The sequence below is a fragment of the Hemibagrus wyckioides genome, linkage group LG24 (assembly GCF_019097595.1).
Source record: "Hemibagrus wyckioides isolate EC202008001 linkage group LG24, SWU_Hwy_1.0, whole genome shotgun sequence".
NCBI classification, from domain to species: domain Eukaryota; kingdom Metazoa; phylum Chordata; class Actinopteri; order Siluriformes; family Bagridae; genus Hemibagrus; species Hemibagrus wyckioides.
Window position 1 is genome coordinate 7,500,922 of NC_080733.1, and position 27,020 is coordinate 7,527,941.

At 37.5% G+C, this 27,020-nt stretch overlaps 3 protein-coding genes across 7 annotated transcripts in view; 1 reads left to right on the forward strand and 2 right to left on the reverse strand.

Annotated features, from left to right (window-relative positions):
* The first annotated feature begins 4,380 nt into the window (after positions 1-4,380).
* Positions 4,381-14,548, forward strand: fam83hb (family with sequence similarity 83 member Hb). The gene is made up of 6 exons (XM_058377682.1): positions 4,381-4,668; positions 8,945-9,414; positions 9,510-9,674; positions 9,791-9,915; positions 10,030-12,832; positions 13,191-14,548. The coding sequence occupies exons 2-6, from the start codon at positions 8,965-8,967 to the stop codon at positions 13,209-13,211; spliced, it is 3,564 nt and encodes a 1,187-aa protein (XP_058233665.1). The 5' UTR covers positions 4,381-4,668; positions 8,945-8,964; the 3' UTR covers positions 13,212-14,548.
* A 255-nt stretch (positions 14,549-14,803) lies between these two features.
* si:ch211-199g17.9 (uncharacterized protein LOC108180085 homolog) lies at positions 14,804-20,469 on the reverse strand. Its single transcript, XM_058378201.1, has 8 exons — positions 20,457-20,469; positions 18,423-18,482; positions 18,201-18,275; positions 18,016-18,088; positions 15,461-15,550; positions 15,260-15,323; positions 15,045-15,111; positions 14,804-14,951 (listed from the first exon to the last, which is right to left on the reverse strand). The coding sequence occupies exons 1-8, from the start codon at positions 20,467-20,469 to the stop codon at positions 14,851-14,853; spliced, it is 543 nt and encodes a 180-aa protein (XP_058234184.1). The 3' UTR covers positions 14,804-14,850.
* Positions 20,470-22,152: 1,683 nt separating this feature from the next.
* The window catches only part of si:ch211-199g17.2 (uncharacterized), a 56,370-nt gene continuing 51,502 nt past the window's right edge, over positions 22,153-27,020 (reverse strand). For 4 of the 5 annotated variants that reach the window (XM_058377664.1, XM_058377665.1, XM_058377661.1 and 1 more), the window contains 7 exons: positions 26,188-26,256; positions 25,961-26,094; positions 24,739-24,867; positions 24,531-24,588; positions 24,371-24,451; positions 24,057-24,119; positions 22,153-23,967 (listed from right to left, as the gene is read on the reverse strand). In XM_058377664.1, the coding sequence (XP_058233647.1) occupies positions 22,790-23,967; positions 24,057-24,119; positions 24,371-24,451; positions 24,531-24,588; positions 24,739-24,867; positions 25,961-26,094; positions 26,188-26,256 (1,712 nt within the window). In that variant the 3' untranslated portion in view covers positions 22,153-22,789. The remainder of the gene's footprint in view (positions 23,968-24,056; positions 24,120-24,370; positions 24,452-24,530; positions 24,589-24,738; positions 24,868-25,960; positions 26,095-26,187; positions 26,257-27,020) is intronic. The other variant, XM_058377666.1, reaches the window with a different exon arrangement.

Sequence of the window (27,020 nt, forward strand, 5' to 3'; positions counted from 1 at the left end):
TATTTTGTACAGCAAATTCCATGATTTAATGAGGAATTCTTTTATTTCAAAAATTTAAACATGTCTTCTTTCAGTCAAAGCAATTACTGACTGCTGTGGATATATGTATTTGATATTACTGTTGCGTGACAGTTCCTGGCTTAAGCAGAAAAACTCAGGTTACTGTTTAGTTTCACATACTCTTCTTATGGACACGACGGTTTTTCTCAGGGTACTCAAGTTTCATCTCACCTCCCAAAAACATGCTGGTAGGTGAACTGGCTAACTTAAAAGTGTAAATGAATGTGTGATTGTGCATGGGACTCTGTGATGGACCAGAATCCCATCCAAGGTGTATTCCCCAGTGAACTCCAGATCCACTGCGATCCTAACCAGAATAAAGCAGCTAATTTAGCAAAATTGTTTAGAGGCATAACTGGGTCATATCTTTGAGAAAGAATCTGGCAGAAGATCATGTTATGTTGTATGTTAAATATGAAAAGAAGAGGACTATTGTTGTCACACCTAAATACAACATGAAAGGTAATGTTGCTCCATTGTTAATGTTCATTAAAGCTGGTGATTGCCACCTCCTAAATTCTATTTGAACCCTTTAACCCTTTAGACCTAAATAACTCTCTCAAAATAAATTTAATTTGTACAGAAGAGCTACATCTTGTATGCCACATTTAACCCTATGGTTCTCCCATTTTGGTCATTTGCCAATTCTCTGCAGTTAATAGAATCCTATCACATGACCTGTTAGGGAAGGTGACGTCTGTCACGTAATTCCTCCGAGACACATGAAGCATTTGACACCGCATCTTTTCCAGCTGCTGCATGAATGCAACACTGAGAGGAAAGGGGCAACTTCCTCACACTATATGCACCTCTTCCGCACACATGAGCTCACAATGTAAGGAGAGAGAACAATGGCATCTTTCCTATCCGGAGAGCACGGACACATTTGTCTTTAAGACTTGAATGGATATCACCCGGGTTTGAACTTGATACTCAGATTATAGAGCAAATACTATCAGTGAAATTGGTTCAGTATTTCAATTCAACTCAAACCAGTTTTATTTGTACATTGTCACGAAGCAGCTTTGCAGAAATATACAGAAATTCAGACAGATATGCATTGCTAATTTGTAAATGTGTCTAGGAAGAATGGGTGACAGTTATTATTTTTGCAGCAAAAGGTGGTTCTATCAAGTTTTTGTATTTTCAGAGCATATTGATTTGCAATAAAAAAAAAATACTATGAATAAGGAACAATCTGCACAAGTGTGCTTTGGCCACGAATCTGATGACTTTTATTTGGATTGTAATATATTTGCAAGACCCTGTATAGAAATGCTGTACATAGATATCATTTTAATTTAACCATATGAGGTGATTTTACACGGTACATCAATCATTCACTGCCTATCCTGAAAACATGAAGCTGCAGGGTACTCCAGTCTTTCACAGGGCACACAGGGCCTAGGGGCAATTTATCATAGCCAGTCCACCTTCTGAAGTGTTTTTGTCCAGAGGGAGGGATCCAGATAACCCAAAGGGAACCCACATTGACACAGGAAGATCATATGAAGTTAGACACCCAGGAGCTGTGAGGTGGCTGCATCATATGAATGTATCATCATGCATGCACAAAGACATCTCATAATACTTTAATTCCACAGAATAATCACTACATTCTTCTCTGTTGTGCTTCTGAGGACCTGTTGTACCTGTCCATTCATGATGAGCAGATCTAAAATAATCTACAAGGCATTATGTCAGTGTTGTGGACACTCCTGCCTCACCACCTGTTGTTATAGTGTCTGATTAGGTTTAGACTGCTAAACAACAGGTAAAACAGGGACTGTGACACTCCTGCCACTGTGATGTGATAGTGCAGAATGAGATGAGAGACATAATGGCAGGTTTAACTGGTTAGCAGTTAAATAATAATAATTAAGACCTTAAACTACATCCTATCCCATCCTAACATGCATACAAAAAAAGGAGGTATGGTCCATTAATTATTTAAAAGAGTCTAACCCAGTTAAGCCATGGCCTTAGGAAAAGTGTGTTAAGTTGCTGAAAAAACCCATTTGGAAAATTGACTTCCGGTGCGGAGTGCTTGTGTTTGTGTGTGCTTCTATCCCCACAGTCATTTTACATACACTACTCGGTGGGCCATCGTAGATCGTGGGGGGTGGAGCTTTGTGAAAATGGGCAGGAATAATGCAAATCTTGAACCCACTTTAAACATGTGCATGGTAATTATTTAATTATTCATCATTTACTGAGTAATTAGATCTTGTTACAAACCTGAACCAGGCAAGACAGCTGCTCTTATTTTTTAATGTAAAATAACTTCTGGCTGTTATGATTTATCCTGTTGTAAGTGATTTTTAATTCTACTTTAAATCATCTTTCCTGTGTTAATGTAGTCAGTTATCATTATTATTTGCATAAAAATAAACAGGTTTTAACTTCAAATTTCCATTTAGGAGTGTCCTGGCAGGGAAGCAGTCGAAGTTTTATGTGCTGTGAGTGCTTTCAGTAACGGAAATGCTTTATACTGAAATGTTTTGTTCCAGTCTGAAAGTTGCCTGAATTTGGCAAATGTTCCCAAGTACACAAGGACTCCGAATTAGACATCCTTACATCTGGCATAGACATAATGAATATAATATAATGCTTATTAGCATAAACTGGTTGATAAGTGGAATGCCTGGAATGGGATTAAGGGGACCTGAAGCATATTTGCGGCTATATATGACATGATGATGTAATTGCGTTCATCTGCATGCTTCAAAAAGAGACAGACAAATGGATTGATCCAAAATAATGAGATGGATTTACCTGTCTCTTAAACAAGGATGATGACTTTAATAGCAAACTACACGAGCATCCGAAAGCAAGAACTAAGACACTTAAGGCTCGTCTCAGCTTTTGCATTCAAACAGTCTACCAGTCTGTTGAGGAGAGAGTGACCTGCATGTCACATAATACACAGGTGTACAGTTACAACAGGAAGAGGAGTGTGGGTGGGACCATTACATGAAGTCTGGGACAAAAGACAGGGAGGACACACTTTTACAGCCTGGTCAGAGTCCAAATAGATAATTCAGTTTAAAAAAAATTCAAAGCTTCATTCTCTAAAGGCTTTACTGTAGATTTCTCAAACTTTTGAGACGTTATTATTGAGTCAGGTTTAGGAACAGAACACCAATATATGCTTAAAGACATATTCCTTACTTATATGTTTGTAAGTAAATCTGCTTGAAGAAGAACAGAACATCTTACTTTTTCCAAACACACACCAAACAACTTAGTTGATCAGGTAAAGGTTTTGTCCTCAGGCTGGAATTTTTATTTCCTGGCTGTCAAGTCTAGGCTCATATTTTCACCATAGGTACATGTCACAACCACCAAGCTTTAAAAAACAACACGTGAACATGTGTTTGTGTGTGTGTATGTGTGCGCGTGTGTGTGCGTATTTCAGTTATGCGTATTTCATATGCATGCAGATACAATATATTCAGTATAATGATTTTGTACCACTGTGCGAAAGTTTAACTTGACAGTTTGTGTACACAGAATAAAGGTTGTCTGTCAGTAAGCAAAGAATGAGTGAGCACTGGGTGTGGTGTGTGCGTGTGTCACTCCTTTACTTGCACTGGCACATTCCTTCAAAGGCCGCACCCTTCCTCATCCCCCTCCCTTACCTGTTAGATGTTGCTAGGTGACACAAGCTTGTGTGTGTGTGTCTGTGTGTGTGTGTGTACACAAATATGTTCGGAATACATTTTAGACATGTCCGAATAGGTCTGCTCAAATTGATCAATCACTTTATGAGTCTCTCAGAGACAAGAAGTACATTTGCTGATAGGGATTATGAAAGAGTGCAAGAGAATCTCTGTAAAATTTTATTGGTCAGGGTGTGAGTAAATGTCCTGTCTTACTCCATTGTCTTACTTTCTTAACATATTAGCAAGCACAGAAATAAAAGCGGTGTAGGGTGTGTGTATTTATGAAGGGTGAGGGGTAGTATTGTAAAAGTAAAAGTATAGCACAGGCACAAATGACACAAAGATTCAGGGGCTTAAAAGTAGAGGATGGAATATGTTCTTGTGTATATAGCATTTTCAGTGTGTGTGTGTGTGTGTGTATGTGTGTTTTCTCCACAGTCCACCATTTATCTTTGTACTATCAGATAACAAAGGAAGTTAGAAAGCAGTGCAGTCTGGGATATGGAGTACTTTTAGGAAACACACTATTAAGCACACTTTGAAAGTAAACTAGGAGTACTCCTACCCTCGAGGAACAAACTGCACCTTTCCATGTTGTTTGAGGGGAGGGTTTGGATGGTTTAAGGCTTCAGTTTGTCTGTTGAAAGCCAGTTTTTGAGCGTTGACGCTCTGGGAAAGTTGGGAGGAGTTAAAAGGAGAAGGAGAGCAGTTCCTCTTCACACTGAGCGCTGTTGCCTGCACACAGGCGAGCAGGACGGAGCGCTAACAGGTTTCGCCGGGACTAGTTTTGGCCTTAAATCTGAACAGGGAAGGGTGGAGACCAGGAATGTGACGCGGCGCCATACCACAGTCGGTGGACTGGGGGAGAAACGAGTCTTCCCGGCCTGAACATCAAGTTATTTTAGCGGCGACTACACACAAGCGCCTTATTAAGGAATCAAAGGTAAGAAACAAAGTCCTGCTGCTTCCGCTCGATCACCTTCAAGTTGTAGATAAAATAAAATGAGACACAACTTTGGGCTTGGAAAAAAAAAGCTGTGTACTATTTAGGTCAGCATACACTCCACACTAATTGCTAGTCAAGATGCTGTCGGGCTGTGGTCATTTACATTTATTAGAAAGCATAGTGAACGCTACTATACTCTCTGGACAAGAAAAATCCAACTTCTGTCCATGTTTTCCTGCTTTGCTGAAGGTAGGGCTCATCAGTCCACACAGCGTGTATTGTAATGGAAGATAAAGCAGACTTAAATCAAGTTGAACTCTGTTGTATAAGAAATACATGTAGTTTTCTACAGTTTTTTTTTATTAGAAAGTTTACTTTGAAACCAATTCAAGACATGTAATATAACTTAAACTTTTGATATAGTTTAACAACAATACTGTGCCTTCATAGAAAATATTGGTTACAGATAGAGATTTTGGCATTATAAATCAGATTGTAGGTCACACCTAACCTCTGTCGAATTTTCAGACCGAGTATGAGTTTATTTAAGGCATTGCATCAATGTTGCATTGCAAGATATCATGCCTAGTCTTGTCTTATCTGTTAGGGTTAGATATTTGGATCTTTATTAGTCTCATTAAGCAATACTAATGCATTATATAACAATGAGATGCATTTTAAAAGTTAGGGTTCAGATGTCAGTATAGTTTCACATTGCCTGCTGAATGTATTTTCTGAATGTATGTTCGTGGATCTTTTGTAGTATTTGCCCATTGCTGAGCGACTAAAGACTAACATAGTAAGATTTATTAATATATGTAATGCCAAAACAAATCTTACAAAACTGACATAGGTCTGCACTGTTATACTCAATGATTTCCAATGGGTGAAGGAAAGTCAAAGAAAACAAGGAAGGTATTTAGAAATAACAGGCCTTCGCCTGATTTTACCCTAGGCAATGCTAGCTTGTCAAGTCTGTAAGATGGCATTGTGTGCTAAAGTGGAAAAAATTAAAAAGCAGCATAGCAGCTTAGTTTTTATCTTTAAAAAAGGAAGATATTCAAAAAGTGAAAGACAAATTAAAAGTCTGCTAATATTTTAAATGTAGTTTATTTCTATATAATTTAGTAACAATACAAGACTAGGCAAGTCTGTTATGAGATTTACTTGTTTTTCTTTCTTTCTTTCTTTCTTTCTTTCTTTCTTTCTGGCACGTGTTTATGCAGTACAGAGGAAATGACTAATATGCCAGAAAACATGGTTAAATTTTTACCACAGAACTTTGGTGTTAGGAGAAATGTGGCAACGATGAAGAAGTAAATATCATAATATCAAAAATTAAAAAACAGTGATATTAGTAGTGTCATTGAGAAAATATGATCTTATCATCATTCATATTAGAAACTCTGTACCCCACAGCTAACTGTAATGCAAAATAAATTATTGTTTGATACGATACGATTAATTACATTTCATATATAAATATGCATGTATTTGTGCATTATTATATCGTAATAACACATGAGAATAAATAAAAAAATAAAAAAACAGGCCATGGCAACCATGTTAAAGTGAAAGCAGATCTGAAACCTATAAACAGGACATACCAACAAAATTGGTATAAAAAAAAAAAAACCCTTACCAGCAAGGCTGAAGAACTGGGGCTTTTATTAAGGTGGAGGGAATCATAAATAGCTACAGATTCCAGTTGACATTAGTGCAGACCCTTAAAGGAATTTTACCTTTTAGCACAACAGTGACCCAGAGCATACACAGGTTATTGAATGACCTAGTCAGAGCCCAGAGGATGCCTTTACATTTTGAATGGTTTGCAAGAAAGAGTGGGAAATTGTAGCCAAGGCAAGATGTGCCACATTTACTTTTACCCAAAAAGAGGTGCAATAAAATCAAAAAGTACAACAAAATATTAGTTCAGGGGTAAAACCAAGTTAATGCAACTTTTACATTTTTACCTATTTTGCTTTTTCAATTTTGTAAAAATTTTTTTACACTGCAATTTCACAATGAGGGTGGACAAAAGTTCTGACATGATTTATCTTCGTTTAATTTTTTAATAGCCACCATTTTAACAAGGGTGTGTAGTCTTTTTATATGCATTGTACCTGCGCCTTAGTGTTATAGACAGCAGTACAATGCTAGATCTTAAAAGAAAACAAGCAAACAAACAAAAAACTTTTTTTTAGGTGTTACTTCCTTTGACTAAGGGAGAATGATTTTCCTGTAAATAAAAAGCCTTATCTTAATTCCTTTCTGTTCTTGTGAAGCAAGAACATATTAGTGAGTCAAGAGAGTCTCCTTCCTTTTTCAGAAAGAAAAGCATCAATATCTGGAATCAACCAGCCGGTTCATTTTTACTATGAAGTCACTATGAAAATATTTAATATGTCTTTAAACCTCTCTAAGTAATGATACAGCTTTTTATGAATGGGAATGAATGAATAAAAAGTACACTTATTATTCATCTCAGTATTCGGAACAGGTAGTAAAACATCTTGTAATGTCCGCAGTTATATCTATATATTCATTATAAAAGTAATAGTATAGTATCACCTTGCAGGTTTCTTACTTTAAATGCATTTGAATACAAAGGCTCTGTAGGCATTTTGTTAATTAAATTACTAGCTTGAGTTGAACATGCGAACAGTTTTATGCATATTATATGGCAGTAATATGAGGATTCTTGGGAAGAACATTAAGTAAACCCTCAGGGCCTAAGCAATAACCTTTTACTCAGTGTTTCCCAACACCCTGCACTGTGCAGTGTAGTGGGTCAGGCCATGAAAATAACTGAGTTATGTGAGATTAGATCTTAAAAAAATGACATTAATTTCAAAAAATGGTCTCACCATAATACTTATCAATTAAAACTGTAATAACATGAAAACACAAGCTATTCATGATATTTAGTTAGTACGCTGCCGTGGAGAAAAACACTTTTGTGGCTCCTCTTCACGCAACGTTCACACTGTGGAATCGTACCGAAACCTTTCAATATTTACCTTTCACAGACACCTCTATCCAAAGCAGCAGATGAGTTAGATAAAATACAATCCATTTAAGCAAACCGACAATGATAAAAGTGCAGCAAAACACCAGAAACAAGTACAAGGCAGACCAAAGAGCCAACACAACATTTTTATATTTTATATAGCAGTTACATCTCACATTTGGGATTAAATCTTTTGATTGTTGTTTCTTGCCATAAGAGACACATGATGGTTGCTAGCTTTTGGCTGTATATTCATTTCTGTTTTTACATAAAGGGCGTGTTTTACAGCAGCAGACAGGTTTCAGGAACTATGTGCTGTTCAGAATGCATGACTTACACTGAGACTTTTCCCCTTGTTTTTAATACGTTTTCTATGTATACGGTTAATTTGTTTTATTGTGAATAAAATGATCTAGATAGTAAAGAGCTTTAGCAAACAGAGCTAGGCGTATTAGCACTGGTCATACTCAACATGAGGGTTAATTAATTGATTAATTAAAAGATAAAATCCCCACTAGTTAGAAAGCACTTTTCATTTTGCTGTTTTCTGAGCACTGCAGCATACCTGAACTAAACCTCAGTGCTGAAACAATAGGAAATGGTGAGTGCCTCATGCCCAGGCTTGTGCATGCTTGCTGGGACATTTTATGTAGATGATTTCCTATTGAGATCATTAGGTTTCAGATCTTAAAGGAATATGTGTCTATTTGCATTAGAAAAAGACATGAATTGTAAAGGAACTAATGTGAACTGTGTAAATGAAGCTGAAATGTGACGGTTCAGTCAAACAAAAGTTGAGACATTGCAATTTAATGACATGTGAAAATCAGTGAAACTTCATACTCATGTGTCCGTAAACAGACCGTCTGTCTTAAGGATGAGCTACTCTGAATAACACGGCATTGCCACAGAAAACTGCCTTTGTGTCAAAAACTTTTCCTTCATTTGCCTCCCTCCTTCCTTTGCCCACGATGAGTCACGCAAAAACCCTAAGCCTGAGTTTCCATGGCAACACACATTACAAATAAATGTACAAATTCACAGACAGGCCGCAAATAACATACTGGAGCTATAACTGGCGAATCGCACAACCAATAGGAATTTATGTTCTGGGACAGCCCTTTCTGAAATAAAAACCTGCATGTCTATAGTTGTGTGCAACTTAGTTTTTGATGTTTGGTCAAGTATCATCAATAGTGACAATAAGGACAGTATATAAAGCATATAAGGGAACATTGTGTGAAATGTATTCTCTTTATGCAGATTGTGCCCCCTGCTCCATCATGGCCCATCGCTCCCAGTGTTCTTCAGTGGGAGACAACCCTCTGGATCCTAATTATCTGCCACCACATTATCGGGAAGAGTACAGACTGGCGATAGATGCGCTGGTGGAAAAGGATCTTGATGGATACTATAACTTTCTGCAAAATGCTAATGTTGTTGATTTCCTGTCAAGGACGGAGATTGACCACATTAAAAATAATGTACAGGTGCCACAAAGTGTTGCATCTGTACCAGAACTGACATACTATGAAATGGATCAGGATGGCTCATCAGACACATACTGGCCACTGCACTCTGACTTAGATGCACCAGGATTGGAGCTTGGTTGGCCGCTGCAACAGCACAGTTTTGTTGGTCCCACTGAAGTTACAACACTTGTAAACCCTGCAGACCCTGAAATGCCCAGCATTAAGGAACAGGCCAGGCGGCTCATTAAATCTGCACAGCAGGTTAGTACATTAATATACAAGGTGTAGAGATATTCTGCATCCATCACATGTTTCAGAAAAACTGATATCAAATTCTAATTCCCTTCATCCAACAGGTCGTTGCAGTGGTAATGGATATGTTCACTGATGTTGATATATTTTCTGATCTGCTTGATGCTGCTCAACGACATGTGCCTGTTTATATTCTACTGGATGAACACAATTCCCATCACTTTGTTTCCATGGTGTCAAGCTGCAAAGTTAACCTGGATATGGTTCATGTAAGACTCAGTTACCTTCCTGTAATAAGAAATTACTCATATAAAACAATGCAATATTGTCTAATCATTCAAATATATACATACTGTGCAATGGTTTCCTGTTGATTGTGTTACAGATGATGCGGGTGAGGACTGTTGCTGGCATTACGTATTTCTGTCGCACAGGAAAGTCATTTAAGGGACAGGTGATGGACCGCTTCCTTCTAGTTGACTGTAGAGCAGTGCTCAGTGGGAATTATAGGTGAGTTTAGAACTCTACACTTCTAAATCTGCTTAAAAACATAAAAAACAGGCAATTCAGGCAAAATTAATACGCCACTATTCTAATTTCTGAAACTGTTGTTTCTTTCTCCAGTTTTATGTGGTCGTTTGAGAAGATACACCGCTGCATAGCTCATATGTTTTTGGGGGAACTTGTGGCCACATTTGATGAGGAATTTCGCATTCTCTTTGCTCAATCCCAGCCCCTTGTTGTTGAAAATTCCCTGGTGCCAATGCCACCTGACAGTTCTAGTAGTTTCTTAAGCAACCAGTTTGGAATAAAAAGGTCACAATCTCTGAGGAGTACTCGAGGATTGTTTCGGAATTCTGAGCTTTTGGGATATCCATTTGGAGGAGAAAGGCTTGATACAGGTCTGTCATTCAGAAGAGATGACCCTTTCCGCCAGTCCCTTGAGACAGGAGGTTTGCATGTTGGCAAATTCACTTCACATCAGATGAGAATGCAGCAGTCTTTCTTGGAGCAAGGCAGGCCAATGATTGCTTCACGTCAGTTAGAAATGAACACATATAAAAGACATAGCTATGCTGAAGGCACCCGTGAGAGCTACTCCTCTTCTCGACAGTACATGAAGCAACGTGTTATGAACAACTTGGATGAGATGGAAGCACACTATCAGAGAGAACAACAGTTCTATCACAGTGATAATCCAGTATCAGAAAGTGGACGCTATGACAGAAGTTCTGGTTTTTACCAGCTGGATCAATACCCTGACCCTATGTATCAACTTGAACTAGAAGCACCAGAAACTCACAATGTCTTATCCTCTGAAGATCTTGGCCATGATCCAGACAGCAGGCTTCATCATGGTGCGGCTCATTTTGGTCAACCAAACCAAAAACGGCCAACACTCAGTCATGCATACGCCTGTCAGAGCTCACCCACTCAACTTCATCCTCCAGACAATAAACAAATGTTCCCTAGTGGAGAGCAGGCAAGACAGCCCCAAGACCCAAGTGTTAAGCAGGGATTGCGTAGCTGGAGGATCAACTCCTACCTTAGTACTTATGAAAATGCTGGGGAAGAGGGCTTGCAACAACCTTTGGGCCCAGACGCTTTTGATGAGCCACAAGCACAACCTGAAAGCAGACAGTACAACCCAGAGGGTCCAGGGCTTCGCATTAACACACAAGAACCACCTGCCATACCTACTAAACCTAAATTTGATTTACGACCTCGCTTTGGTAAACCTATTTTACCAGACAAGAAGCAAATAAAAGATGTAATCAGTGATCAGGCTTCTTCAGGAACGGATTCTCAAAAGAGCTCAGACATTACACATATAACACTCACATCAGCAGAAACAGATAGTGAAAAGGAGAAGGATTTGAAGGATGCAAGAAATTCAAAGGATATCAGCATCACCAAACACGAATCATTCCGGAGCCGCATCAACCCAGTGCTGCAGAGGAGCTCACGGTTACGCTCCTCTCTCATCTTCAGCTCCTCTAAGTTAGAGCAACACAGTTCTGCAGTTCCTGGGGAGAAGCTACAAGAAGATGAAGAGAACAACTCAATTAGAACCTCTTCAATTGTAGCAGAGATTTTAGAAAAGAGGAGGTCATTTTCTAGGGAGCCTTTCGACTGGAATAAGCATAAAAAGATAGATGAAAAAGATGGTAAAGAGTTAATACAAGAAGAGGTATCTTCTAAAACAGAGGAGGATCCTGCTAAAGAAATGAAAGAGGAATCTAAGAATACTGTACTTAAAGAAAAAGACACTAAAAAACAAACAGAGCCTTCATTTGCAAAAGAGCAAAAGCCCTTCGTGGACATGAATGATCCGGCAAGCCGTCTGCAGTACTTTAAAGAACTGTCCATAAAGAGAAAGAACTCAAAAATAGAGGAAGCTTTAAATAAAAGTCAAGAGCCACTTTCAAAAAAGGCAGATATATCTGATAACCAACCAAGTACAGCAGCAGCCACTGTTCCCTCTGTTTCAGTTACTCCTGCAGATACCCTCTCTACAACATCAACAACAACAACAACAGCAACAACAAAGGTACAAATAGATTCTGCTGCAAAACCAACTGTGGACAAGGATAGTTCTGTGAGGATGGAGGAGTCTACAGATGCAGCAAAGAAAGAGGCTAAGGAACAAAAGACACCAAAACCCTTTCCTTCACCTAAGTTTTCACTAAAACCTTTCAAAAGTTCTCACACACGTCACACGTCTTGCGGTGAAGATATTCTCACAGATGCAACAGATGCTGAAAAAAGTGAACTTAAAAAGTCTCGAAGCCTCAGCTCATCAGGCATGCCACAAACAGAGTCCAAGGAAAGTTCTAGCTTAAGTCGACAGGGCTCCAACTTGTCCCTCAATGTTGTAGGCTCAGAAGGCAAAGACACAAAGGCTCTTGATTTTCTGAAGAAGCAAACACAGAGACTAAAAGGATTTCTTGGGCCCAAAGGAGAGAAAAAGAATGCAGGAGGGTCAGGTACTGCAGAGGAAAAGCAAATGAAAACTGTCCCTGAAGTATCAGAAGACTCCTCCCTAAAAGCGAAAGAAACTCCAGATTCAACATCAGCAAGTGACAATTCCAAATCAAGCAATAAGCCAAGTCCCTCTCGGTATCAGTCCTCTACCTCTACTGTACTATACAGCAGCAACCTCAGGGATGACACTAAGGTAATCCTTGAGCAAATCTCTGCAAATAGCCAGAAGAACAGACAGGAGCTGGCTAAGCAAGCTGACGAGACTGGAAATGCGGAAGGAGATAAAGGAGGTCACGTTTCAAACCTTGACCGTGAACCATTCCAGCGATTCCAAAATAAAAACCGGTTCAACCGAACTCAAGCCAACCCTCAGGAGCGGGACAGCCTACTGAAGAGGATAGAGAGTATGAGAAAAGAGAAGAAGGTCTACAGTCGTTTTGAGGTAGTCTGATAATGTCAAGAATAGTGACAAGTGCATTTGACAAAAGAACAATATTATTCATATTGTAGTTTATGTAGCAGATGAGAAAACTATAGCATTCTGTGTATATTTATGTTTTTGTATATTTATTCCCATTGTTTTAGTCTACCACAATAAATGTTTTACTGCATGTTAACAAACATCTGTCAGTTACTATAATCAGACTAGATCAGGTTTAGTATTTTATCAGTGCCATTTTATATTACATCCCAAACCATGTAGGCTTACGTTTTAGTTCTGTAGTAAAAAATCTGTAGTCTGATGAGATATTAGAAAGACCTTGTTCAACTTACATGCCTGTCCTTCCACCTCTCAACAGATGGGGAATAACCTTGGATAAGAAAACATGGCAGAGCGGGCATAAAGTCTACGAAAAGGTCTGGGACCTCAAAAAAGTGCCAGCAACTGACGTGATAAACTCTGAAAAAGAGCATAGGAAAAACACAACCTCAAATCTGAGGAGTCTGACTAAAGTGAAAGGAATATTCCTCAGACTGTGCCAATCTGGGCCTGCGGTTATCTCACTTTGCCCTTAAAAGGTTTCTGCGCACACTGCCTTATAACAAAAACAATAGACATTGTACCTGCTGTATATGTAAACACAACTGGCCAAAAAAAGTGTTTGAATTTTAAGAAGTTTTATGATTTGTACACGTGTCAGTTTGTGCAGAGTTCAGTGTTTGTGACTTTTCAGTACTACGCCACTCTCAGGTGTGTAAAGTGGACTGACATGCCTAGACGAAAGTATGTCATTAAGTGGGGAAAAAAAAACCTCACAAAAAGTACACTCTACTTCAAGAAACATCATGCTGCAACCACACCTGTGGTTTAGCTGTGCCAATGAAATACATGTATTAAAGACTCCAAACAGGGTTGGTTGAGGGGGAGAAAAACTCAGCTTCAAAAGACAAACAAAGCAACATGAAAATGTAGAATGGGAAGGTATGAGAGTGAGAAAGTGAGTGGAAAATCCTAACAGGAGCAAGAGAGAAAAAGAATGTAAGGAAAAGAAAGTTTTGAGGTTTGTTAAGACAGTCAAGGTAACTATTATGCTGGAAGACATGCTAGAAATAACTGAGGGCAGACGTTCTGATCATAAAAACAATAACAAAACAAATCTGAGGATATTCACTGAGGATTATTTAGGACCTACATTGTTCTCCCAAAATGGTAGGATAGTCAAGTCAAAATTGTAAAGAAAATTTTAGAATATGATATTTCTTTTTTTTTGTGTGTGTGTATTTTTGAGAATACTTATTTAGTATATTATAAATAGTAGTAGTTTTTGACTTCACTGTCTCATTACCTTTGGAAGACAATGTACTCTATATGAGTCAAATCTTGCATTTGTGAAGATAACCCTGCAAAACAAGCTGAATTTAATCATACATGGTTAGATGAATGTAGTCGCAGGACTGGGCCTAGGCTTTATTTCGTCAGTCTTATTATTATTGTACCAAACAAACCGGTACTGTTAAAGACCAAAGAACTCCCAGTGCATCTAATCAGGTGCAGGCTGTAAAATATTAGATGTTTGATAAAAAAAAAAAAAAAAAGGTATGATTACATTTTACTATTGATACTATGTTGATTATACTTTTATCTTCACTGTAAAATTTGGTGAAGATATTGTAAATTTTGTATTATGTTAACAAATAAAAACTGAAATTCTGAAAAGGTAGTTTGTACCATTTACTTTAATTTTTTTTTTGGTGTTTATCCAGAACTTCAAATTCTACTCCAAAAATTGTCATATGAAGAACAAACAGAGGATAAAAAACAACAAACAATTCCAAAACAAAATGAAACAAACAAACAAAAACAATATTGATAAGTGACACACTGTAATGTTATTCCAGTCTGTACAGCGTCACTGTGCGAGTAATATACATTTTTCTCAGAAGAGATCTTATCATTGACAGGTATGTGAAATGTATGTGTGTGTGTATCTCAGGTATGTGAAACATGTAACAAAAGGTTCACCAATGCATCTGTGTCACAGCATCCTGATGCATATTTGTGCTCTGGATATTACTCAGCTCTACCTGCAAATTTGCCAGCTGCTCCATCTTCTGCTTCTCTACATTGGCATTATCGGAGACACATATATCATATAAAAGCGGAGGGCATCTAAAATTGATTCAGATACTGTAGAATACAAACATTTACATACCAGCTTTCAGCAACTGCTCTGTGGTGTATTCAGCAGATTGTACCTCAGTAGGAAGTCTCTCTGGAGTCTGATGATCAATATAGATGAACAGAATAGAATATAGATGCAAGAAATTTTTAAAACATTAAGTCATACAATATTGTGTAACTGTATGAAGAAATATTAGGCTTGATAGTGTAATGTTTCTGTGTTACTGTTCTTTAGAGCCCTCTTACAAACATAGTGTATAAATTCTTATGCTGTCCAATCAGCTGCAGCAGTTGATTTTCAAACTTCATCCTAGGAGAGTATTAGTTGTAATCAATGTCCCATGCAGCTACAGAGTAGCTTGAAACTTATACAGATACTAATATTGATGTTAATAATTCCTCCGTTTTAACAAAATGTGTTCAAAAGATTCATAATACAAGGTATACCGAATTTTCCTGTGTCTCAGTTTGGTTTCCTGAATCTGACAGCAGTACTGCTGTACAAGTTCCTCTTTCTGTTGTCTTAGCTCAGACTGCCTGCATGGACAGAGGTGGGATATTACCACAATAAAGCAGCCAACAGCTGTCATTATGAGTGACATTTAATAACAGTCCTTTCCAGAGTTCTATGTGCAAACATAATTACGTTAGTCTGGCAGGTGGTGTGTGAGTAATACACTGAGCACAAAAAAGTTGTTGAAGATTCAAGGACAGTAAAAACATCTACAAACACACAAAGACCACACTGGATGCAAATAACACAATTATTGTGACTACCGTTCATCGTCCCTCAATAAGGTAAAGAGTACTAATATTACTTGGCTCACTTTATTCACAGAATTTGTTTTCCATTGATGTAAAACTGATCATAAGAGCACAAATAGCTAAGCTCCTAAGTGAACACAATGTATGTAGTAAAGGATGTAGAAAGTATTTATACAGGAAGTATGTACTAAAGACTGCTATACTGCTATACATTACACTATAGAAACAAACATAAAACCCATCAGTAAATTAAACTAACTACTAAATGACAAACGATAAATAATCTGCTGGTTTAATGTCTATTTTTAATCCTCACCAATTATTATGTTATGTGTTTACAAAACTGGGCTTGGATTTACTTACTATTAAACTTCAGCCAAAATCTCCCAGAGTGCAGGATAATAACATATTGTATCATAATATACCCTTTATTATTTGTCTTATAGGGTTTGAGTATAAATCCTAAAAAACTAAAATAATCCAAGAAAATTTGGACTGGAGAGTAAATCTGATGCAAAAAAATTGCATATATACAAGCTATCACCTTGTATAGGCATCATGTTAGGAATCTTTAGAGAAAATTGGGCACATGCTTTAAGCATAAATGAATATGATACACTAGAAAAGGAAAAAAATTAATGTGTTTTATGTTATATTTTGAAATTTTTACTCACTTCTGTGACTCTTGTTCTAGGTCCACACATTTAAACTGAAGAGATCTGAGTTTCTCTATAAAAATATATTAATAAAAACATGGGATTCCAGTATACATAAGGGCAGTATCACAAATAACTAATTCCATAATACTCTATATTGCCAAAAGTATTCGCTCACCCATCCAAATAATCAGAATCAGGTGTTCCAATCACTTCCATGGCCACAGGTGTATAAAATCAAGCACCTAGGCATGCAGACTGTTTTTACAAACATTTGTGAAAGAATGGGTCGCTCTCAGGAGCTCAGTGAATTCCAGCGTGGAACTGTGATAGGATGCCACCTGTGCAACAAATCCAGTCGTGAAATTTCCTCGCTCCTAAATATTCCACAGTCAACTGTCAGCTGTATTATAAGAACGTGGAAGTGTTTGGGAACGACAGCAACTCAGCCACGAAGTGGTAGGCCACATAAACTGACCGAACGGGGTCAGCGGATGCTGAGGTGCATAGTGCGAAGAGGTCGCCAACTTTCTGCAGAGTCAATCGCTACAGACCTCCAAACTTCATGTGGCCTTCAGATTAGCTCAAGAACAGTGCGCAGAGAGCTTCATGGAATGGGTTTCCATGGCCCAGCAGCTGCATCCAAGCCATACATCACCAAGTGCAATGCAAAGCGTCGGATGCAGTGGTGTAAAGCACGCCGCCACTGGACTCTAGAGCAGTGGAGACGCGTTCTCTGGAGTGACGAATCGCGCTTCTCCATCTGGCAATCTGATGGACGAGTCTGGGTTTGGCGGTTGCCAGGAGAACGGTACTTGTCTGACTGCATTGTGCCAAGTGTAAAGTTTGGTGGAGGGGGGATTATGGTGTGGGGTTGTTTTTCAGGAGCTGGGCTTGGCCCCTTAGTTCTAGTGAAAGGAACTCTGAATGCTTCAGCATACCAAGACATTTTGGACAATTCCATGCTCCCAACTTTGTGGGAACAGTTTGGAGCTGGCCCCTTCCTCTTCCAACATGACTGTGCACCAGTGCACAAAGCAAGGTCCATAAAGACATGGATGACAGAGTCTGGTGTGGATGAACTTGACTGGCCTGCACAGAGTCCTGACCTCAACCCGATAGAACACCTTTGGGATGAATTAGAGCGGAGACTGAGAGCCAGGCCTTCTTGTCCAACATCAGTGTGTGACCTCACAAATGCGCTTCTGGAAGAATGGTCAAAAATTCCCATAAACACACTCCTAAACCTTGTGGACAGCCTTCCCAGAAGAGTTGAAGCTGTTATAGCTGCAAAGGGTGGACCGACGTCATATTGAACCCTATAGATTAGGAATGGGATGTCACTTAAGTTCATATGCGAGTCAAGGCAGGTGAGTGAATACTTTTGGCAATATAGTGTATATTAATGCACAAGGTATCATTTTTCATTTCATTGTCTGTATCGCTTATCCAATCTACACTCGGGTCACGGGGAGCCTGTACCTATCTCAGGAGTCATTGGGCAAGGCCACAAGGTATCATCATAAACATAAACATAGGCTACTGAATAGCAATGGATGTTGTTTATGGCTGCAAAGGTGCTTGGATATGGTACAGTTTACTATACCTTCTTTTTCATTCAAAATTCCCTGTAGCTTTAAGACCTCAGCAGTCACTGTAGAAGGGGTACATAAACTGGTCATATGTATTGGTTATAGATTGCATACTTTAACTGTGCATATTCTAAAATATTCCACTAGTCTGAATATTTATACAACAATACTTACATGCATTCTCTTCATCACGTAAAGTATTTCTCAGAACAAGGGCCTTCTTCACTTCCTCTTCAAGAACTAGCTTGACTGCCCGTGGAACAGATACATGGAATGAATGTTTCTTTAAGGTCAAAATATTAAAGGAATGCTTATACAATACAACTTTCACCAAGAGGTGCTAGTCTTGTGCCAGACGTATGTAAAAATTATAATGATTTGGGTACATACACTGACCTTGTTGTAACTTTCTGAGATTACTTAACAACTCCTCTATTTTCACACCTTTCTCTTTGACTGTTAGAAGAAAAATCTGAATTATTATGGATTTCCTGAGAAATACAGTTATCTTTCAGTGTCACAATGACACAGCATACATACAGCATTCATACTAAAAACAAACATTACATCATGTTGATACTCAGGTTACTGGGCTTTAATGACAGACACTGACAGTTAGGCACATTATTCATGGTGGTGGTGGTGAATGGTTATGCTAGACTGTCAGAGAGAAATTATATACCTAGCTTTGAATTGGCATAAAAGTGATATACTTAGTTTTAATTTAGCAATATTCTGCCTAAAAGTAGTATCTATCTATCAAAATTATTTAGCTATTGATTAAATAGCTGGCTTTGATTAATACAAGTCTATAATAATCAAGTAGAACCTTTATAATAATCATGCAGAACCATTAATATTAGCGTGCTAGTATAATAACCACACTGAGACTGGACATAGAAAAAGAGAAAACATTAGAAGTTACAGCTGAGTGAGGTGCATATCGTGTGACTATGTAATCTTAAATAAAGCTTTGCAGGCACCAAGAGAAAAGGCAATGAAACGCTTAAAGGCTCAGGGCCCAGGATATGCACTAAGGCAAGGGGAAAACAGTGTGGGTGGCAAGCCAGGTTACTGTGATATGACAGTGGTGGGCTGTTAGCGCAGTGTGATCTAGTCTATGGTAAACAACAGCATTGGAACGCCAGTGATGAAGCGGGGAGGATATGAGACAGCATAATTGCAAGGCTTACTTAAACATAGCAGCACATCTAACTTGGATCAAGCAGAAAAGGAAATGTCAAAATAACATAGAAGAAGAGATCAGGGAACTTAAACATCATTGTGGAAGGCAGCAAGCGAGGCCAAGATGATCTGTGGGGACCCATGGATCGAAACGACCCATATGTAAGGTAGGTTTACCTAATACAATGTTTCAATGGTGTAGATATCTTACTATATAGGAACATACTCATGAATTTACTGATGTGTAGATATTTTTCATCCATATTCACCTAATAAACTATTAAAAGACTGTTATTATCCTGATCAAAATAAAACTTACCAGGAGCCTGCAGAAACCTGAAGACATCTTCAACATTGAAGGATGACTCTGATAGAAGATTTTATGTAGTATAGTATTTTTTTTTGTATTTAAAGTTATGCATTTTGTTATATATGTTTATTTTATGATGCCTGCATTATAGAGTCAAAAAACACTACTATTACTACTATAATACAAAAACATTTATACTATAGCCCTATGTTTTAGTAGTGACATGTTCCAATATATATATACACCGATCAGGCAACATTATGAGCAGTGAGAGGTGAAGTGAATAACACTGATTATCTCCTCATCATGGCACCTGGTAGTGGGTGGGATATATTAGGCAGCAAGTGAACATTTTATCCTCAAAGTTGATGTGTTAGAAACAGGAAAAATGGGCAAGCGTAAGGATTTGATCGAGTTTAACAAGGACCAAATTGTGATGGCTAGACCACTGGATCAGAACATCTCCAAAACTGCAGCTCTTGTGGGGTGTTCCCGGTCTGCAGTGGTCAGTATCTATCAAAAGTGGTCCAAGGAAGGAACAGTGGTGAACCAGCGACAGGGTCATGGGCGGCCAAGGCTCACTGATGCACATGGGGACTGAAGGCTGACCCGTGTGATCCGATCCAACAGACGAGCTACTGTTGCTCAAATTGCTGAAGAGGTTAATGCTGGTTCTTATAGAAAGGTCTCAGAATACACAGGGCATAATGGGTCAGGGCTGTTTCGGCAGCAAAAGGGGGACCAACACAATATTAGGCAGGTGGTCATAATGTTATGCCTGAACAGTGTATATGTACAACATATATATATATATATATATATATATATATATAATGACTAGCAGAAAAATCTACCAAAATCTTTCAAGCGATTAGCTAGTTTTTTTTGTAACCTAATAACTAGCTAACGGTTTTTTTTTTTGCGCTGAAACTTACCAAGTACGCTCATTTCCGTTTTAGATCTCAATATAGATATTTAATCAATATAGGAAGTATATTTATAGCTTGTTGTTAGCTCAAATAGTGGACGACAAATTATTTTGTTAGCTAGCTAGCTTAAACTTGAAAGAACATGTCGGTTGGTACAGCTGACACAAAACGGTCTCCTCGCGCACAAAAACTATTTCAAACTCTACCTTGGTTTATGAACGGGATTTGCGTAAAGCCCTACTTATCGGTTTTAAAATGCAAATATGCCAACGATTTAGAAACCGACAGTGAAGTTTACACTTTATTTCACCGCTGACGTCTAAAAAAGTGATTCTCGTGGCATTTCTCAGCAAGAACAATTCTTTCTGAGTTCACATTAAAGCGAACTGTCCTTGGATAAAGCATTCAGGTTAACCCCCATGTCCTATACACTAGTATATGGAAGTGCAAAGCAAAGTTCCTGTAAGCATATTTATATACTGCCACTTTAAACATTTAGTGGAACCATTTGACATGATGTTTAAGGCGTATTTGCACCATCGTCTGGTAAAATGAAGTACTACTTCAGTTACAAGTTAACAGTTAAAAGTTCAGTAACAGTTATTTGTTCTACGGATAACCCAGGTGTGGTCATTTGATTTGCTGTGACGACTGACCACTGGGTTCACGTTTCATTTCATTCAGCTAATGAGTATAGGCCAGAAAGTGGACAATTATTATTTTATTTCTCAAACAACCCTTCTAGTGACCTAAACATTAACATAGATAGATAGATAGATAGATAGATAATTCATCCCAGTGGGACATTTACAACTTCCAGCAGTATCCAAAACATAGTAATAAAGCATGCAATAAATACAAAAAATACCAAATACTAAATGTTTAAAGGCAAAAACTTGTGTTTTTAACAAGTCCTGTGCCAACCTGAGTGTTAAGGTGCATAATGTACAGTTTGTGGTTCAGTTCAGGACAGTGAGTAATTAGGTGTGTAAACATACACTCACCTTTTCCTCCATGATTTCATGCCTTGCACTGTTAGTGAATGAATTACTGCACAGAATGTGCAGGTGTGCCTAATAAAATGGACGGTGAACCTATAAATATAGCTGGTGTGTGCAGCCAGACTATTTCTGTTTTACTCACAAAGTTAACGCCACGTTTTTAGAAGAAAAAAAAAAATCAAATCAGATCAGAATATGCTCTTTTTAAAGGTAACAACAGCAAGCTGATAACTCTGGTGTGCTGTATAAGATAAATAATTATTAGAGGTATACATTCTCAGCATTCAATAAAACACTAATCTAGTCAGGTTTATACTAAGCTTTTTTTATGTAAACAATTTAGCTCTCTAAATTGAAGGTTTCTATCAGTGTTAAGGGTAAGGTCAAACCCTAAGGTCTAGAAAGACCTACTAGTATTTTAGAAATGGCATAGTTAAGTTTATTGTACAAAACACTAAAATTTCAAAGGGGGGGGGGACCCCACACCCATCAACTTTTTTTTGAAGATACAATCTTATGCAAAAAGGTGTACATTATGCATTATGTACATTAGGCCTGTCCCTTGTAGTACTTTAGTCTTAATGTAAAACCAGTGCTCTAGAACAAATCCTGAAATTAGTATATATTCCATAAACTTGCATAGCTACTTTTACCTGTAATCTTCACATTCTCAGCACATGCAGCCTTAAAATAACGATACACAAATTTGAGAATTTATTTAGCAAAATATATCTGCACAAATAAAATAGGAAAAAAGGCTTCACCAAAGCATACAAATCTCCAAATATGACTGCAAAATAATATACATTCAAGTCTTGGTAAATACATTCTTGGTAAAACTATTTAAAAAAATCAAAGCAGTCTTGTCTCTAATAAAACAAAAACAAAGGCACATCTGGCCAATAAAAGACATTTACAGAAAATTTTACAGAACATCACACATGTATTACTAATATTCACTGAATTTGTGACAGCTGGCCATGATACAGTTATTCAGACTAATGAACTAAGAATAGAACTACAAGACCCCATATAAATGACTTAGAACTGAAAAAGTAGGTAATTCTTTTAAAAAATATGTGAATGTTTTGGCTATTCACTTTGCTTTTTGACAGCATCTATGAAGTCCTTTGGCAGTTTCTTCTTCAGTTCTTTTTCTGTAATAGAGTGACATAGGGCATATTGTAACCAATAAACTGTCTGAACAACAATACAACACTGATAACATCAGAAGATTATCTAATAACACTAGCAACACATTATTCACATAATTCATAGAATTTGTGTCAAAAATAGATTCAATTCAAAGTATTAGATATATGGTTCATTATTTATTACTCAGTTTCCCCATATACAAAATTTCTTGGTACAGGATGTCAGAACGGGACTTACTTGTGGCCAGCTAGCCAGTGGGTACACACCATGTTCAAGTGCAGGTGTGGAAGTGACATTTTCATCATCTGCTGCTGTTTGGTTAATGTGAAGAGCCTGATTGTAAGGATAGCATGCATAATAGGCTGAATATATCTCAGGGTCCTTGAATGATTGAACTGGCTGGTGAACCTGTTGATAAACTGGTAAACCTGGATAAACTGTATGCGATGTGTGCGCAGAATTTGCATTTATTAAGTCTGTAGCATTTGTAGAAATACCTGGGGCAACCGATTCATAATTCATGGCTGTATTGGATGCAGCAATATCTGAAGGGTAATCGGGATGCTTATACACGGCATATTGATGAGTTATTGCATATTCAGGTGTCACATAAGTAGTGACAGAAGTTGCTGCGCCATGACTGGAGACCAGATATTTATCAGGATTTGTCCAGTTAGAGCGAGGATTAAGCACTTCATTGTAATCGTTCACTGAGTATGCAGTGCCTTGCTGCTTCATAGCCACAGTCTCAGTCGAATTTTCAGCTACTGGGTTTTTATTAGACATACTGGGTGTTTCAGGGCTAAACTGTCGGTTTTCATAATTCCAGGCATTCTCACATGAGCTCTTTTTCACCAGAGGTCTTTTTTCAGACACCCGACCAATTTCTTGGCCCTTCATGGAAGAGAGAGTACTAACTGTATTGGTGTTCACACTGGAGTCCTTTTGCTGCTGTGCAGTAATGGAGGATGAAGATTCCTTTTTTTCACAGTTTTTGAGCACAGTTTTATGCATGGAAGTAGTTCTTTTATGAGTCTGAGAACTGTGGTCTACACTTTTAGACTGCAGAGAAGTTTTCGAAATGTCAGGAACTGTTGCCGAATACGAAGATCTATTTGGATTGGCTGTGGTCAAAATAGAAGACTCCTGCTGGAACTGTGTAACACTGTCTGAATCACTACCTGAGATCTTGCTTTGCTTTACTGTGCAATCTGATGGTTCCTGGTTATTCTCTATGGGAGGGAACTGTTTGAAATGGCTGGATGGGACATCAGAGCATTGTTTTTTCCCTGGAATGGACTGAAATAGTAAATCTTGTTGAACAGCTCTGCGCTTTAAAACTTTCTTTGGTCCATGTAAAACTAGAAAAGAACAGAAAAGCACAGGGTTTTAAAAAAAATATTTTTTAAATGACTAGTTTAATTTGAGGTATCTCATAACTTACTCATACCTGGTTGCTCCAGTGAACATTGGGTCGTTACGTCTATTTCAATTCTCTCCTGTTTTATCAAATCTAGTAAAAGATAAATGTAACTCAATTAATTTTTAGACAGACTTTCATCTGATCCACTCAAAATATAGCATTCATCAGGTTAAAAAAAATAAGTATACAGACTATGTACATGACAATATTAAAGTATCTTTTATATATATATATATATATATATATATATATATATATATATATATATATATATATATATATATATATATATATATATATATATATATATATAGCCAATATGGCAATTATAGAATGCTCACTTTTTTTGATCTTGGGAGTAATGCAAGTTTTGAGAGCACAAAGATTTTGCTCTCTTCTGATTTTCTGCAAGTGTATGATGGCTAAGAGAACAAAGAAATGATTAGAAATGGAACACATGAAAACAAGCAATGTCTGTACATAAAGTGTCAATGCAGTTACCTTTATCATAGGACATCGCTTTTATTTCTGTCAGGTCATCACAGTTCAGTTTTATCACCTACAACAGTCAAGACAAAACAGCAGATTGACACTGATACCACTAACAATAATAATCTAAAAATATGACTACTGTGTGGTCTACCTCTAAAGTCTAGTGAGGAGTATGTGGTCCACTTCTGCAAGCTACTATAAGTAGTGTGTCATTTACCTGTAGCTGACCAGGCTCATCCTCATTGGCCATCTCCACTTTGTGAGCAAATTCCATTAGCTTCTTGGAATTCTCATGTTTACTATCAGAATCAGACCAGTACTCAAACATATAGGGGTAACGGCTTCTCTGTTGAAAACACAAATTTGTGGATTGAGCTGTGATACTATATAATTTGCATTTTTCATTTGGCGGCCTGTTGAAACAAGCTGTACTGATGAATTAAAATAATTTAAAAATCACAATATCTAGTCCTCTCTCATCATTTATAAAAAACAATTAAAGAAAATATTCCACTAGCACAGAACATCCAAATACTTTGGCTCACCTCTATTCTGCGTTTAGGTTTTAAAATGGAATAGATGACAGATTTATTCTCATTATAAAATATTACAATTATATACTATGTAAAACTATGTTCGTTAAGTAGAACTGCATAGAATGCTACAGCTAAACAATGTTACAGCGTAAGCTCTCTTTTCAACTGTATAAATGTTCCTCATATCTGAAGAATGCTGTGTAGTCTCCGTGATATTAATTTGGCTTCATAGTCAAGGACATGCAGCTGCAAACCCTATTTGTCACTAAATATGTCACTGCACAAAGCAAACAAAGGTGAAAAAATAGGTAAAATTATTCACCTTACTCACCTTTTTTTAAAATTAAAAATAAAAAACAATAAAATAGAATACAAAAAATAAATAGTTCTCAACAAAGCTGAGTCCACATAAACTTACAGTCCACTGGAATCCTATCAGCTCTTCATGTCCAGCCGGATAAAAATCACAGGGTATATTGTTTGGAGGAGAAAATTCCATGTCTGCTAACTAACCCAGACTACAAAGATGAACTTCCCCATAATTAAGCTAGTTAGCCAACATAGCTATGTGGCACTATGACAGGAGGAATCCATTGAACTGATGATTGTCAAAGATGCATTGTGTGTAATGAATTACATTAAGAAGTTTGTTTATCAGTATAAATGAAGATGAATCTTTTTACTGAAGTACATAATCAATTACACCCATGCACTCAGTCCCCTATTTGGGCTTCAAAATGACAGAGATTAAACACTTCGACATCACATGAAAATTGAAGAATGACTAGTGGGCTCAGCTTCATTCAGGGGTCTAGATCAGGGTGTGCCTCAATTAGCTTAATAATATAATAGTATTAGTATAATAATAAACATTGACTTTTTCTCCAACCCACTGGGACTCACCAAGTAACTGTATCTGTGGCCAAACTTCACCAGGTGGTAGTTGATGAGGCCATGGTCGAGTTTGGTGGAGCAGGACACACATAAGTACACTGAAGCCTGACCTTCACTTCTGCACTCAATCACTGTACTCAGACCTGTGGCAAATGAACACACCTCAGAAAAAAAATGAAAAGGAATGGTCCAGATTTATGAACAGTGATAGAACAAGTATAAAACCAAATACTCACCAACCACAGCATCTGCCTCTGTTCTATGCTTGGTGATGTACTTCAAGTCAGTATGATTGGGGGAGTTCACTGTGTAGGCAATAAAATTACCATAGATGTATTCATTAATTAAAGAACAACCATGTGCTGGTGTGTAAAATAATCAGTGCAGTTGAACCATAATGAAATTTTAAATGTGTGACAAATTATTGTGAATTTAAAACTATAATTATTACAAGAACAAGAATTGTCTCAACGAAACTGTCCTTAGGTAGTCCTAATCACCTTACCCAGGCATAAAATAAAAAAAATAGTATTGCATAGTATAGTATATAACTCATTAACTCAGGTTTTCTCAAAATAATACCAAACATACTTTCCTAAATAGGTAGCTGTATCTCTGAAATTGCTGTATACACTTTTAGACTTTTACTTTTAATACATTTGGCATAAAGCTTTAATGAACATCCCGACAGCTGTTCTGTACCGTTCTGTGCTTTACCTATAATGCCTAGACTCATCTGTCATTATAAGTAAATTTTGAGGAAACAAAACAAAACAAAACAAAACCCCAGATTTAATTGATTACTCAATACATGGAAATGCATCAAAACTCTTGTCTACGTATGCCACAAATTCAGTCATAAGAGCCTGGGTTCAGGAAAAGCATCAAAAAAATTTACACTAGCCTGATGTGTTTTCTTCTGTCTGATTTTTCGCATAAACCTGCTATGGCTGACTCTAGAGATTCTAAGGCAGCTATATTTGGACAATTAGAAATATGAAATGCTACGATCTCTGAGACAGAACTAATGGTTTAATTGTTTTTAGCCAAGGGCAGCACAGTGTCTTAG